The sequence below is a fragment of the Amblyomma mixtum genome, chromosome 8 (genome assembly GCF_055824585.1).
Source record: "Amblyomma mixtum isolate Tamu chromosome 8, ASM5582458v1, whole genome shotgun sequence".
In the NCBI taxonomy this organism is placed as follows: domain Eukaryota; kingdom Metazoa; phylum Arthropoda; class Arachnida; order Ixodida; family Ixodidae; genus Amblyomma; species Amblyomma mixtum.
The window spans coordinates 61,739,754-61,755,688 of record NC_143019.1 but is presented as its reverse complement, the minus strand read 5'-3'; the positions used below and the strand labels follow the sequence as shown (position 1 = coordinate 61,755,688).

The 15,935-nt window shown below is 45.2% G+C and overlaps 1 protein-coding gene and 1 non-coding gene across 8 annotated transcripts in view; both read right to left on the bottom strand.

Annotated features, from left to right (window-relative positions):
• Positions 1-3,091: 3,091 nt before the first annotated feature.
• TRNAT-AGU (transfer RNA threonine (anticodon AGU)) lies at positions 3,092-3,163 on the bottom strand. Its single transcript has one exon. It is a non-coding gene; the product is annotated as a tRNA-Thr (tRNA).
• A 606-nt stretch (positions 3,164-3,769) lies between these two features.
• LOC149332731 (uncharacterized) overlaps positions 3,770-15,935 on the bottom strand; it is a 47,824-nt gene continuing 35,658 nt past the window's right edge. For 2 of the 7 annotated variants that reach the window (XM_089558309.1, XM_089558310.1), the window contains exons 17-21: positions 15,616-15,712; positions 14,321-14,379; positions 12,177-12,223; positions 8,866-9,087; positions 3,770-6,165 (exon numbers count right to left, since the gene is read on the bottom strand). In XM_089558309.1, the coding sequence (XP_089414435.1) occupies positions 6,057-6,165; positions 8,866-9,087; positions 12,177-12,223; positions 14,321-14,379; positions 15,616-15,712 (534 nt within the window). In that variant the 3' untranslated portion in view covers positions 3,770-6,056. Of the gene's footprint in view, positions 6,166-8,865; positions 9,088-12,090; positions 12,224-14,320; positions 14,380-15,615; positions 15,713-15,935 lie in introns of those variants that run through there. The other 5 variants (XR_016285251.1, XR_016285252.1, XM_089558311.1 and 2 more) reach the window with 5 other exon arrangements.

The window sequence follows — 15,935 nt, the reverse complement described above, 5'->3', positions numbered from 1 at the left end:
TGTACGTGTGCAGCAGCTTTGTCCGTTCCGCGATCATGTGCATCCGTCCGCCGCGTCTCTCTCGGTACAGTGATCGAAAATGACTGCTGTTAGTCCGACTTCATCTCCGACACGTTCAACGCCAATCGTCGACTGCGTCGTGGCCGCGTGATGCTGCATCTCGTTTGCTGACCCGCTAGCAACCAGCGGTCGTGCCGCTCCGACTGCCGTCAATGCCGACTGTGGATTCCAAGAGAGAAGAGGACGCCGTTTGGAATCCGCGATGGCTGGCTGCAAGGTCAAATAAAAGAAAATCCTGTAATTTCCGAATAGTCTGAAATATCGAATGCCCAGAATGGTTAAAAAGCAGTGCGGATCGTCCACGGGCTATTCCGAATGTCCGGACACCCCTATATGAGCCAGAAAGCCGTGACATACGGAGCACAAAAATCGCGTGGTCTTGGCCTTTTTGGCGCAAGCTGGCGCAATTCGGCCTTTGATGCTTTTGGCGCAGCATGGCGCAGAAAATCTGCCTCTGGTTTGGTTTATGGGGGTTTAACGTCCCAAAGCGACTGAGGCTATGAGAGACACCGTAGTGGAGGGCTTCGGAAATTTCGACCACCTGGGGTTATTAACGTGCATTGACATCGCACAGCACACGGGCCTCTAGAATTTCGCCTCCATCGAAATTCGGCCGCCGCGGCCAGGATCGAACACGCGTCTTTCGGGTCAGCAGCCGAGCGCCGTAACCTCTGGGCCACCGCGGCGGATGAAAATCGCCTTTGTATTAAAATAGCGCAATTGACTCTGCTGTCCCACCGCTGCACACGGTTCACTGAATGGCTAGCGGCAATTTTACAGCGAAGCTGTTCATTGAATCCGGCGTATACACGTCGCCATCGGCGTTGACGCCTATCGCATGACTATGCAGTGGCGTCACAGAGCAAGCATGCTGCCGTCCAGTCGTGCTTTCTGCCCGCGGATCACACGACTACTCGACCTCTTGATTGGCCTACGAACGCTCCTAATTGAAGTAGACCACGTTGGGACAGCTAGAACACGCCCCGAGATATTTGTGAGGTGCACCAGACTCCAAGATGACGCAACAGCAGGCCAGCTACTGCCATGGCGAGAAGAAGACGGCAAGGTCATTTTCGTAAGGCCGCAATAGGCCGCCCGCCTCCCAACCACCACCTCCCAGAGTATTCATTTTGCTTCGAATGCTTTGCTTTTCTTTTGCACGCGTAAGACATGGCCGCGAATGAGAGTGGAATAAAGTTTTACCAAAAATCAAACTGCTCACAACTACCGGCTGGACGTCTTGGTTTTACTGCATTAGCAGTATAGTCCTCTTTTGGTGCAAAGCAGTGGTCTGAGTGAACGTGTGAAGCCTCCACTTTCCTGTGGGTGCACTTCCGTGCACCCGTCTGTAAAAAATGCATCACCCACCAACCAGCCTGTGCCCATTCACACATCTTCACCCTACAAACGGCCTCCAAAAGCTCGTCCCCACCATCCATCCACTCTTCAGATGCCTCCATCCAGCAAAGCACACGCAGCACCGGAACGAAAGAGCAACAGCGAAATCCAATTCAAGGATGCAATGGGGAGACGATCACTGTAAAGGCTAAAACATGGAAACGAAATGTACAACCAATGCTAAACTGGAACCCGTCGCGGTGGCTCAGTGGTAAGGCGCTCGTCTACCGAGCCAGAGTACCCGGGTTCGAACCCGACCGCGGCGGCCGCGTTTCGATGGAGGCGAAACGCAAGAGGTGCCCACGTGCTGTGCGATGTCAGTGTATGTTAAAGATACCCAGGTGGTCGAAATTATTCCGGAGACCTCCTCCACTACAGCACCTTTATTCTTTCACTCCCACCTTCCTCCCTTCCCTTAAGAGATATGTGAGGCAGATATCTCAAAAACCGATTTACCAATTTATACTAAATTGGTTTTTGAGGAAAGGAAATGCAGTATGTGGGCACCTGAACCGCGCCATAAGGGAAGGGAGGAAGGTGGGAGTGAAATAAGAGTGAAGTAGGTGCTGTAGTGTGTATCCATGAGCTTGTCTCTGCATCCCAAGTCTTCTGATGAGAAGGCAGAGCCTGCCTCATAGACTGCCAGTGCACTGCATCACTTTTAGAAGTATTTGCTGGTCTTCTTTTGGTGTTGGAGACCACATATTTTGTTTCTTTTTTTGTTTCTAATTCTCTATGAGCACATGTTTGCTGTGCTGGCTGCGTGCTTTAAACTCATGAAAAGTTTGTTTTGGTCCTTTTGTTACTATGGGCTGTTGATTTACCAGTAAACACCCAAATATCATTTGGAGCTGCCCATGCAGAAGAAAATCTCACTGTCATTACAAAAAGTAAAAGTGTAGAGGTGACTGTACCTTGAGAGACAAGTCGAAGTTTAGTTCTAATAACTTTGTTCTCAAGTTCTGGTTGCACTTTGGGTTGAATTAGGGGCCAAGTATCTTGTGGTCTGCATGACGAGAGCAGCAATGGAAGTGGAATCGCTGAACCATCAACGAAGCCAGAATATATCACCGTTTTAGCGATACTTGTGCGTCGACAATGGCTTCTTAGTTACAAATGTGGAGTGTGTCCTTCCATGCATTGGCAGATGCATTTAACCAAGCAATGCCCTGGATGGGAGATGACAGTCTTCGTGCAGATGGTGCTTGCCAAGGTAGTAGAATCTCTCGCTCAGCATCAGCGTGCCTAAGTTCACATAGCAATGCCTCAAAATGCACAACCATGGTCATTACCTGCAACCGAACTAACTCTACCAAGCTAGATGTGGAATACATCCAAGGACAGTGGCCTTTTTTCTTAAAACTGAAGTGCGAAAAATGAATTCGTCATAAAGTTATCAGTATATCTTTCGGTTCAAATAAAAAAACCTAACCTATTATTATAATTAAGCAAACAAGGGAAGGGGAATGAGGGGCTCGTTATAAATATGAGAGAAGCCAACAGCCACAGAAACCAAGGGGCACAGGGGATTTTTAATTTATTTATTTTGTGGTGTTGATCAATTTATAATATTACTGAATATGTGATCACTTAAAGCTAATTGATTACAAAAGCAGAAGAAAAAACAACCACATGCCGCCGGTGGGATCCGAACCCACGACCTCCGAATTACTCGTCCGGTGCTCTACTGCTGAGCTACGGCGACGGCTGTCAAATCTTCTCTTTTCGGGGGTATTTATGTTTACAAGTAACCTAACCTTGGGAGTGTTCACCAGCGCCACCCACGTTCTTAAGCGGCAGACGTAGCACGTCCTGAGTTACCGCTGATGTGACGTAGAACGTCATCAAACGGCGAGGGTGGAAGCTGTTTGAGAACCCCCTTATGCTTCCTATGGCGTTTTTCTTGTTTTTTCTTCTGCTTTTCTAATCAATTAGCTTTAAGCGATCACATATTCAGTAATATTATAAATTGATCAACACCACAAAATAAATAAATTAAAAATGCCCTGTGCCCCTTCGTTTCCGTGGCTGTTGGCTTCTCTACTATTGTTATAAGGAACAGAACAATGGCAAAGCACCATATTTTTCTCTTATTACCAATAAGTTGTGACCCTTTTGGCAGTGCTATCTTACAATAGCATTTGATCATGCTCATGTGCTCTTCTTAGGTACTTGAAAGGACAGACCTCAAATAATTAAATATTGCAAAGCACTCAAGCCATGCTCCTAACAACTCCAGCATGACACAGACTTCAGGATGCGCAGCACGGCCACTCACAGGCACATCACACTACGAGTATCAGGCAGAACATAAGGGCTGCATAAGTGAAGGTTTTATTATCAGTGTCCAAAAACAAGAAAAAAAAAAATGTGCAAAATGCACACTTAGATATACAATCAAAATGGCTACAGCTATTTTCTATGTATGTCAAGGCTTCGAAAGCAAAATACCCTCGCCACTTCCCTCTCAACATACGCATTTAATGCAGGAATAAACCTGCAAAAAGAGACAACCATAAAAGTGCCTGGATGGGTTCATAAAACTTGTTCAGACTTGAGTTGCTGCTTTGTGCTAAAGCTTGCTTTCGTGCTAATCTCAAAACAGAAAGCACTTTTCATCAGCATTTTTAATGTTTTTTCTGGCGCACCAAATTTTCATAATGCACTTTTTTCATAATAATTTTCATAATGCACTTTTTTTATAATTAATTTTCATAATGTATGTGAGCCAGTGAGCCACAAAAACAAACAGCGACCTACTAGCACATTCGACTGCATTATGCGTTATGTAAAATTCCTCTGCACGTGTGGACTAACATATAAACCATCACAGGTTTGTTACAAAACACAATGCATGGAACTACACAATCAAGAGAAATGCCAACTTTCAAAGAAGACTTCTAGGACAGGCAAAGAGTTTTACTTCATGCCATCTGAACAACAGTGCCAACTGTAATTTTGTGTCACCCTTCTGAAATAGCCAGTAGCCAAACAGCTGTCAGCTTGGCAAGCCGTTAGCCAAGTAGTTCATCATGTCAGCTTGGCAAGCCGTTAGCCAAGTAGTTCATCATAACTGGCACACAATGCATGGAACTACACAATCAAGAGAAATGCCAACTTTCAAAGAAGACTTCTAGGACAGGCAAAGAGTTGTACTTCATGCCATCTGAACAACAGTGCCAACTGTAATTTTGTGTCACCCTTCGGAAATAGCCAGTAGCCAAACAGCTGTCAGCTTGGCAAGCCGTTAGCCAAGTAGTTCATCATAACTGGCACACAATGCATGGAACTACACAATCAAGAGAAATGCCAACTTTCAAAGAAGACTTCTAGGACAGGCAAAGAGTTGTACTTCATGCCATCTGAACAACAGTGCCAACTGTAATTTTGTGTCACCCTTCTGAAATAGCCAGTAGCCAAAAAGCTGTCAGCTTGGCAAGCCGTTAGCAAGTAGTTCATCATAACTGGCACACAATGCATGGAACTACACAATCAAGAGAAATGCCAACTTTCAAAGAAGACTTCTAGGACAGGCAAAGAGTTGTACTTCATGCCATCTGAACAACAGTGCCAACTGTAATTTTGTCACCCTTCTGAAATAGCCAGTAGCCAAACAGCTGTCAGCTTGGCAAGCCGTTAGCCAAGTAGTTCATCATAACTGGCACACAATGCATGGAACTACACAATCAAGAGAAATGCCAACTTTCAAAGAAGACTTCTAGGACAGGCAAAGAGTTGTACTTCATGCCATTTGAACAACAGTGCCAACTGTAATTTTGTGTCACCCTTCTGAAATAGCCAGTAGCCAAACAGCTGTCAGCTTGGCAAGCCGTTAGCCAAGTAGTTCCATCATGTCAGCTTGGCAAGCCGTTAGCCAAGTAGTTCATCATAACTGGCACACAATGCATGGAACTACACAATCAAGAGAAATGCCAACTTTCAAAGAAGGCTTCTAGGACAGGCAGAGAGTTGTACTTCATGCCATCTGAACAACAGTGCCAACTGTAATTTTGTGTCACCCTTCTGAAATAGCCAGTAGCCAAACAGCTGTCAGCTTGGCAAGCCGTTAGCCAAGTAGTTCATCATAACTGGCCGGACACCACCAAGGATACCTTCATTCTGTCCTACCATTGTAAACAAAGCATCAGCGTCTCCCCCCCCCCCCCCCCCCCCCTTGCAAGCTCAAACACAATTCTGTGCAAACTGGCAAGAAGGCGACACACAGTAGTAAAACAGCGCTGCCAAGGTTGGAAGGAGAGACACATCAAAGCTGCTCATCAGCAGACAGTCCCCAAGGGATACAACACATGCGACTCAATTTGATGTGCATCACCTGTAGGAGCTCATTCCCAACACAGGTAGTCATTCACAGAACTTGTGCAGAACACACGCTCTGCGTCGAAGCCACAGTCTGCACGCATCGTCACATCGCAGCAAGTCAATATGCACCGGAAGTTGCAGTCGAAAATTGGCCACAGAAACCGGGTCGGTGCATTTCATAGCTTGTGCATGTCAGTGTTTGTACACAAACTGATCGATGGCCACGAGACCAGCACAAGCGCACTCATTGAAGCCAGGTGCATCATCCAACTGGTGCCTCAGTAATCGACCAATGCCCGTGAAGATGACCACGAGGACGACGAAGATGAAGGAGTAGGTCTTGATCGGTAGTAGTCTTGCGGGGGAGACCGTGAACGGGACCGGCTCCTGTTTCAAAGGAAGGTGCAATTGGTGGTCACTGCTTGGCTTCGAAATAGATGTACACAATGTATACAGACCTAGTTGATAGATTCACTCGAAGCCATCCAGAATCGGGCAGCACGCTTCATCACCTCATAGTATAAATCTCAGCTCAGCATAACAGCGTTAAAATCATCTCTCCGCATCAAGTCATTAGCCTTTCGCAAGAAAATTTCAATTCTTTGTCTTTTTCACAAACTGTACTTTAACTTTCCGGCACTTCCAAGAAAACCTTCTAGGAGCTCCGGTACGATCATCTCGTCGTTTATTTAACTCCTTAAGCATACAGCGTTTGCACGGCTCCACCAATTCTTTCAATAAATCTTTCCTTCCCAGTGCGATAGAAAGCTGGAATAACCTCCCCGAACACACTGTCATTGAGACTAATCCTTCCAGATTCAGACAGCTCCTAATTGACCATCTCAACGACAAATAATTTTTTTCCTGCACCCTATGTCAGCTTCCAAGCCCTGCAAACTGACCAGCCTGTTCTACTTCCAAAGTTGTAATCTGTTTATGTTTATATTTCTGCTACACTCTGTCATGACTTGATTATTTGAATTTGTTACTTCTGTCTTTTTTCGTCTTGTTCTACTTTTTTTCTATTCTATATTTTATATTTTCTATATTTTTCTGTATTTCCATATTCCTTCTATGTTTATATTCCTTCTATATTTATATTCATGTATGACTGCTGAACACCCCTGTACCACCACCCCCCCTTATGTAATGTCCCTAACGGGACCTTTAAGGATTAATAAATGATAAATGATGATGAAACGGAAGTGTTCAGTCGAACCACCCAACAACACCAGCACTGCCAATGTTCAGAGAGCACCTGCCAAATGCACACCCATGCACAGTAAACCAGCTTATCAATTCACATTTCTTTTGTGCTTCACTCATTCGTCTGAATTCACTCAAGGCATGACACACGTTTCCTGTACTGCCCAACCAAGTGCACAGTACTACTTATACAGGCTTGGTAAACAGTCTCATTCTCTAAATTAAATTAAAAATATTACTGCTACCAGCCCCAATCAGTGTCCTGGAAAGACAGAAACATTGTTTCTTGGCATGTGCGAATATTCTATAATTACAAATGTTCAGTCAAATAGTAAGTATTGGATATTCAATTTGATCCGGATGTCTGGCATTCGAAATCTCTAAGTATATGCCTCGACAAGTAACATTTCTGGAACTCTTGCTGTATGTGCTTTCGGTTCAGCGCACCGAAATAACATTTCTGGAACTCTTGCTGCATGTCGGGGCACTGGTTGCTCGCGTGCCATGGAGCCATCCCAAAAGCGGTCCAGCGCACCGCTTTTGGGATGGCTCCATGGCACGCGAGCAACCAAAGCCCCGACAATGATTCGAAGAAAGTTACAATTTGCTTTGAACCAAAAAGTTACCATTCGCTCATGCCTAAATGTTTCCCTTCTCTAACAACATAAAGGCCCAAAGAGGGAACAGTACTAGAAATCACCCAGCACCCAGTAAGAGTTTTCACACTTAAGGTCAAGAGGCAAGCTAGAAAAAAAAACTGTCATCATACTAAGTAGCATTAAAAATTCACTTAAAAATCCTTTTGTGGAAGTTGGACTATTTTCCATCTTTCTGGTTATTCACATCACACTGCGCTTCTCACACTGTTAATTCTTCTGCAATGTAGTTGCTTTTTTAAATGAAATTTGAGTTGTTATTACATCTAACTCACTGTTCTTCTACCTGTATTAATTAAACAGAGGTCCGAGTAAAGCCCTTAGCAACACACTTAGTGCTCTTTTTCATTGCTGAAAATGAACAACCTGATAGTTAACCCCCTCCCACTTCATCATCATCATCAGCCTGACTACGCCCACAGCAGGGCAAAGGCCTCTCCCATTTATTTATTCATTTTATTTAGCAAATACTGCCGGCCTGTGTTACAGGCCTTAGGCAGGAGTGGGGTACAAACTATTGATAAAAATGACAAGTACATTGCAAAAGAAGCAGATAGCGAACAGAGCAAAAACCAGAACATACAACATAAAATCGATTACAAAGACATAGAACATATGATGACATCGAACCTGGCAGCAAACGAAGGCATCGGACTCGGCCCAAAACAAGGATACATAAGAGCCCTATACATCCTTCAGAGCTTGTAAAAATAAATTCACCAATTCGCAATTGACAACATCAGCAGGTAAACCATTTCACTTAATGATAGTATGGGGAAAGAACGAATACTTAAAAACATTAGTTTTGCATGAAACATTAGTTTTGCATGTCTCTCCAATTAACCCTGTGCTTTGCCAGCTGCGGCCACCATATCCCCGCAAACTTCTTTATCTCATCAGCCCACATAACTTTCTGCCGCCGCCCCCTGCTACACTTGCCTTCTCCGGGAATCCACTTCATAACCCTTCAGGACCAGCGGTTATCTTGCCTTCGCATTACATACCCTGCGCCCAAGCCCATTTCTTCCTCCTGATTTTGACTAGGATGTCATTCACCCGCGTTTGTTCCCCCACCCACTCCGCCCTCTTCCGATCTCTTAACGTTACACCTATCATTTTTCTTTCCATAGCTCGCTGCGTTGTACTTAAGCTGAACCCTTTTTGTCAGCCTCCCACCTCAAATCATTTTGAAACTCCAATGATTACTACAGCGTCTGGTACTCACCGCCGTCGAGAGTAATGGGACGAATTCCGTGAGTAATCTGGTGGGGGACCAAACGACGAAGTCTCCCCCGGGGGCCTTGGCTCGGGGCTGTTGCTTCGACTTCGGCTTCCGCTTCGTGACCGGCTAGCTGACCGGCTTGAGTAGCCGTCCCGACCATCATCTCTGCTTCCTTCAGGGTCATAGTCGTAGTCGTCCCTTTCCTTGTGCCTCTTCTCTCGCTCCCTAGGTAGCACCACCAGTTCATAGTACATAAGCTGGCAGGTTTCAAAACATAAATCAGAGAGGAACGCACCATAGATGAAAAGCCTGCCATCAATATTAAAAATGCTGACTCCCTATTTCCCACCTGTATAGACTCGGCTTTTGCTCCTGATAATTTATGAAATACGACTCTCCAGGGCAACATTACGCAGGTTTGAAAAGTGAATTTGATGAAACTGGAAACATGCCTGATGTGAATCTATGTGAGCAAAACTCATCCCTTTATAACAAAATTTGGCCATGGCAAAAGGTCCCTCATCAAACAGTCAGACCAACAAAACGCTGCAGGAGTCTGCACAGAAAGCAAATCTCCCATACTTTTTAGAGTCCAAAAATGGTCGAAATAAAAATCCATGAACTTAAAAAAAAAAATCACTTTTTCATTAAAAAAAAACAGCTCTAAAATAGCAAAATTCGCTATTCCCACATCCTATTTGCAGGCGAAAATACTGGATAGTATCTGACTCAGAATCATGGTCACATGATTCCCACCGTGCATCAGCTGTCGGCGCCGGTATTGCTTGAACAAACAAGCAGTGGCAGTGGACCCGCACTACTTGTCCTGTCTTCCTTACTACCTCCAGATGTTTAGCATTGCCTTTGAACATGCATTGTTGCAGTGTCACTTGAAGCCCAAGGAGGTTTGCTTACAAGGCTTGCAGTGTGCCTCGTTATGCATCCTCAGTATTCACAAACTTTGGACTGATATGCTAGGGAACCACGCTATATGGCTTAGAAGCAAACCCCTTGGGCTGTACACTACTGACAAGGCCTGTACACACACTACATTAGTGGTGCGGCGGAGTCTTCTTTTTTTAGCCTCACCTTACTACCTTCTATGTAGTGTGATGCTACTAAAGCAAAAGCAAAAGCTAAGCAGACTGCTGCGTCTGCCAAGCCATTTGCAATGGAGCAAGGCACTCTGTGTGAACTGCATTCACTAACTGCAATCGAAGACATACCCCTCATGGTGTTTCGTTTAATCATCAGCCGACTTTGGCCTTTGACAACCCTGGCCTGGCTCAGTCAAATTACAAGTAAAGCAGGACTAGCTAACTGATAGTTGGCATAGCAAGTTCGTTACATAAAGGTGAACTGCCGGAAGGACTTCACCGGGAACGGCATAGGTTCCTTACATCCAGGTTTAATAGTATAATGCTTGACAAAAGTAAGAGTCACTGCGGAAAGCTGACAAACTAAGACCATTAAACAACAACTATAGCACCTCTCAAAGGCAACCATGTTAACCGTACTGCACACGAACAGTTAACTCTTTGCAGCCCTCGGATACGTGTCTCAATAATCACGGTCAAAACTACAATCCAGAACAAAGGTCGGACACAGTCAATTAAAACTGTTCGATCAACACTGCCACTTGAGAATACACCACTGAACCTTGCATCAAGAGACTCGTTCAAATAGACGAAGGAGAACATTACTGAAGGACTCGGGAGGGATAAAAAGGCATATCTGATAAGATGGCAGCTTTACATCTTGAACTTTAAATCATGACAACAAAAGCTGCAGGCTGCTGGCAACCACGTAGATAAATACTGCCCTGTTGTCAGCCCAATTAAAGATCGTAATGTTTGAGAGCAATAATTGGCACAAAAACAGAACTAATGATACCCTTCAACTCTATGCAACCCCCTGAAGCTTTCTCAAGCAAAACTGGTGGGAAAAAGAAAAAAACTGCACCTTTCATAATGCTAAATCTGATTCAACCCCCCCCCCCCCTCGTACTCTCTCATAATCAATGTGTACATAGCTGGGTACTTTACATCTGGGAAAATAAACCTAGAAATTTAATTGAGGACATGCCATTTTATAATATGAAGCTTTCCATTCTGAAACGGAAACAACTTTTAGCCACACACTTCAACAAACCTTTCTTTCAACATCATCAAATTTCGAGCAAGCCTTTCCACGCTACTTCAGTTTGAAAGTTGGCAGATACCATCCATCTTCTCTACACAAAATTTTAGCACCCATACTTCAGCTTGCCGTGCTCCATTCCACTCCATATACCCACCCTCACCCATTCCACAAAATGCTAACATTTTGGACATCATTTATAGGGCAAACCACTTCTAATGCAAAAGCACTATATGGCCCAATCAATGAAACTCTGTGTCCTATTGACGAAACTATTGACCAGCAGCAGTGGTTTCCAAAATCCCAGATCACATCATTGCGGTATGAAAGAAAAATAAAATTTCTTCTGAAGGCGCGGGGAATTGCACCGGGGACTTTCAGACTACAAGGCAAGCACGCAACCCATGGGCCACAAAACCGCGCTGCTTCTTGGTGAACAAAGGTGAACCTGGCAGTAGTACATGCACTGCCTTACGGCTGTATGCTAACGGGTAGGTGTGTTATTAAAAAGGAAAAAGAGGGGAAAAAAAATGTTTTCCAATTCAAAGCTTCTTAAGTGCCCTCCGTGATTTTTTCTTCCTCAGCCTTCCTAGAACTAAGAAACCAAGTATAATCCTAAATCAATTTCATAGATTGTACACTACACAAAAATAAATAAAGCACCAACAAAACCGTCAAAGATAAGACAATGTATCAGATCTCCTTATCTCCTTTTTTTTTTTCTACGACACAAATTCTAAACAACCACAACTGAACAAAGCACAAAACAACACAATCAGGGGGAACCACAAAAAGTGGCAACGGTTAGTAGTGTTCACAATTTCTCTGTGCCGTCACCTGCGGTTCAATACCGGCACAATGCTGGCAGGTTTAGTCTAACATCACGCCAAAATTCTGCTACGTGAGAGACAGTACTCTGTTCATGTGCTAAATACAGAAATGCAGAAATTCCAAATAACAGCTGTGGTGGCCACATTGTTCCAAGACTGGACAAAAATCGTTCCTCAGCACTCCCACAACCTTTCACAACGTGTCCACCAGCAGAATTGAGTGCATGCGCAGTGTACCGTCGTGAAAAGGACGGATTACCATATCTCTGTCATCATTGGATCATCGGAGGCCCGTCCAAAGGGAGATTTGACGGCGGAGCGGTTCGAAAAAGACGCCGGACCTACCTCTGGCGGAGACGGAGGGCCATTCCTCGGAGCTCTTCGGCCCGATCCTGCGTTGCGTCACAGCGAAAGTACCAACACAGTTACTGCCAGGCACTTGGCTTTTTTAAAAAGCTCGATGGAAAGGGAGCTTGAGATAAGGCTACACTCTGCAACAGCTTTTCTTGCCAATGGGGCCAAGGTTGGAGAGAAGAAACGCAGAACATACCTTTCCTCCCACATAGCAAATCTAGTCCCCAGTCGTAGTTGCAAGTTTCTTCTTAAAACACAGTAGTAGTATATTGGACACACTCATCATTTAAAGGTGCACTGAAGAGGAACCTGAACTTGTCTTTTTGCCGCGGGAACTCGATCTACACGTTTCGAGCATTCTTAGAAACTGCGACTTATTGCCCTGTGTGGCCAATTTCCCTAATTAAATCGAATTAACGTCCGGCTCCCGCCCTTTTTTTTAAATTCTGCCTCGTAAGGTGGGCGGAGTCGACCAACGCGTGGAGTGCCTTTCACCCAGTCCCGTGGCGGCTTGCCGCTCTGCCCTCGGCGGAGTAATCGTAGTAGTCCGTAGTAGCAAATAGTCCGCGCGTATGTTTATTTCTGCAGGCTTATTTTGCGGCTATATTATCTGCGAATGATACTATTTATTCATGGAAAGCTAAACAACAAAATAAAGCGAAAGCAAAGCCTCCACGGAGCTGGCTGAAAGGAACTTCACGCATTGGTCGACTCCGCCCATCGTACGAGGCAGAATTAAAAAAAAAAGGGCGGGAGCCGGACGTTAATTCGATTTAATTAGGGAAATTGGCCACACAGGGCAATAAGTCGCAGTTTCTAAGAATGCTAGGAACGTGTAGATCGAGTTCCCGCGGCAAAAAGACAAGTTCAGAATCCTCTTCAGTGCACCTTTAAGGAATATTTCTAACACAGACGGGCATTTTTCAACGTCAGAGGGCCATGGAAAAAAACCGTTGCATTGATTACGAGTTGTTTAGGTGCGTCGGTTCCAAAAAGCTTCCACAGATGGCATTAGCTGCTTCAGCGATGAAGCAGAAAAACAGCTCAGGGAGTGGTGTGTGAGATAGCCAACCATCCTACCACTGAACTATAAGTGGAGCGACAGTCACAGAGGCTCCCCTCCGCCCCTGTATCTTTCCTTTCATTGCCAGGAAAAGTTGTCAACAAGTATAGTCAGTACTTACAGGAGTTGGAACCAGCAAATGTTTCACAAGATGCATCACCAACATGCTCACTAGTGATACTGTGATCACACGCTCACCGAATGAAAACTAGGCTATAGCATCATCATGTTTACGATGGAACGCTGACAAAGACATTCACAACTCGTGGCCCTAAAAGCCTCGAACTAAGCTGCCGCAGCTTGCTAACACAGAGAGATTGTTAGAACTAAAATCGGCTCTGAGCAGCTGACTACAACTCTGACACTATTATTAGTATATAGAACACTCAAACCTCAACAGTCAAGCAAGCTCATAACGGCCCCACTTATAACTACCGCTCACTTAGTACAAACAAGGACGTGACTGTCGCGATGCACATTAGCACAATGGCACCGATTTTCAGACAGAACAAACACTTGCGGACACATGACCTGGTTACAGCGAACATTACGGAATTCCGAACTTGCGAGCAGGGATATGCTGCGCGGTGTTCAAGCAGCAAGATGTTCAAACAAGCAGCGAGGTGAGAACATGTCTACCTGTGCCAAACCTTCTCCAGACTATGGCGACTGCCGCAAGCTGTGCAAAAAGCACTCCTTGTAACTCCACCTTATGCAAGTCTAATCCGTCGTCCCCTCATTGCGAACAACAGGATATAACGACCAAATGGCAGGTGGCAGTCATGTTTATTAGAAGCGGGCTTGACAGTACATCCAAAACGTATATTACGAATCATTGGCTACATGAACTCAATCTACATTTTTATTTTTTTGACAAGCACGTGCTATTTTGACTTTATATATAAAATGCGGTTGGCCATAAAATAACTCTACTGCACTCCCAAGTGCCAATTGTTGCATGCTCAGATGGCAGGCGGAAGGCTCTTTGCTGGACATGCTGGCAGCAAATCCAAACTGTAAACGTGGAGCTTAACTCCATGCTACAACATTTTCCTCTCTGTGGCAGACTCACCCAGCGTTCCTGCTGAATCTTGTCCTGCTTCTCCCGTTCAGCCCGTTTGTCGGCTTTGTCTGCAGGTGATAAGGAAAGAGGTCAAACAAAGTCGTTCATGAATACAGAAGGCGTAAGGAACACACGAGCACATATAGCCAGTGTTGTGGTACCATAAATAACGCTACCTACCAAGCCACATTCACTGAAAAGCATTAAAGCATTGAACAAAAAAATGGCTGGTGCTTTAGCATTGCTAAGCATGAAATATTGTGTGCAAGCACGGTGTTTTATTGCGAAAGGTTTGGTTTGGTTTATGGGCTTTAACGTCTCAAAGCGACTAAGGCTATGAGAGACGCCGTAGTGGAGGGCTCCGGAAATTTCGACCACCTGGGGTTCTTTAACGTGCACTGACATCGCACAGTACACGGGCCTCTAGAATTTCTCCCCCAAAGAAATTCTAGCCGCCGCGGCCAGGTGCAATACTACTTGCACTTTCCAGGGTGACCACCATCGTGCCGCGGCGGTGACCACCATTGACCTTCATTTGACCTTGATTGCATTAGTTGGATTAGATTGGATTACATTAGATTGGATTGGACTGGAATGGATTAGATTACATTAGATTAGATTACATTGGATTGGATTCGACTGCATTGGATTGGATAGGAGTGGATTGCATTGGAATGGATGGGATTGGATTGGATTGTATAACCGATGCATCACCACAAGTCTAACCACAAGCACCACCACCAGCTACACTACCAGCTGTACCATGGCGTAGGTACGGATACTGCTTTCGCATTACCGGGCTTAACCAAGCTAAGCCACAGCGAATTTTTTTCAGGTGGACCCCACTGCCACAGTGCGACTGAGGTGTCCACTGAACCAGGGAGCCAGGTATGCATCTTTCCTTTCCTCGCATTAGACGTTAGTCGGACTCCATTCCCAAAACAACAGCAACGTTTGCGTACCAGTTTGCCTACCATCGTAACACATTGTCTCCAGTTTTCCTTAAAAAAAAGAAAGAAAGTAAAAACTCCAGCACCATGGTGCTACCACCACTTGGAAGCGATGACTATCTCTCATATACATTGGGGTTGTTAGCCAAGCTTAGGAACTACAAACTAATTGCGCGTAAATTTTTGAAAACTCCCTTAGCACAGACATGATGGTTTTGCTCTCTGGCCACCACCTGCAAGAGTCACACTCGTGATTTTTCGCTCACAACACCGACACTGATAACACAGACTCCGGATTTTCCGGCAATGGGGCCTTCAATGCACTCGCATCAACAATGCCGAGGGAAAACTCACACTGCTTGGCGAGGGCTGCCTGCATCCTCCGCTTGAGCTTCTCCCTCACTGAGAGAGCACCCCCGCCTGCAGCAGCTGCAGCACCTGCCGGTGTCGTCTGGGGAGAAAGAATGGGGTGGGGCCAATGACACCCAGTTAGAGGGGGAGGAGTCTGCCGACAAACAGGACAAGCACACACCTCTGTTGTGTAAACATGTTGAGGGGAGACAAGAAAGAAAGAGAGAAAAGCAAAACCAGGCCTACACCCCCGATGGAGATGGGCTAGGCTGCCCGTCCCGCCCAAACCTACGGCTTCTCTGCATCCTGAATTCACGCGAAGG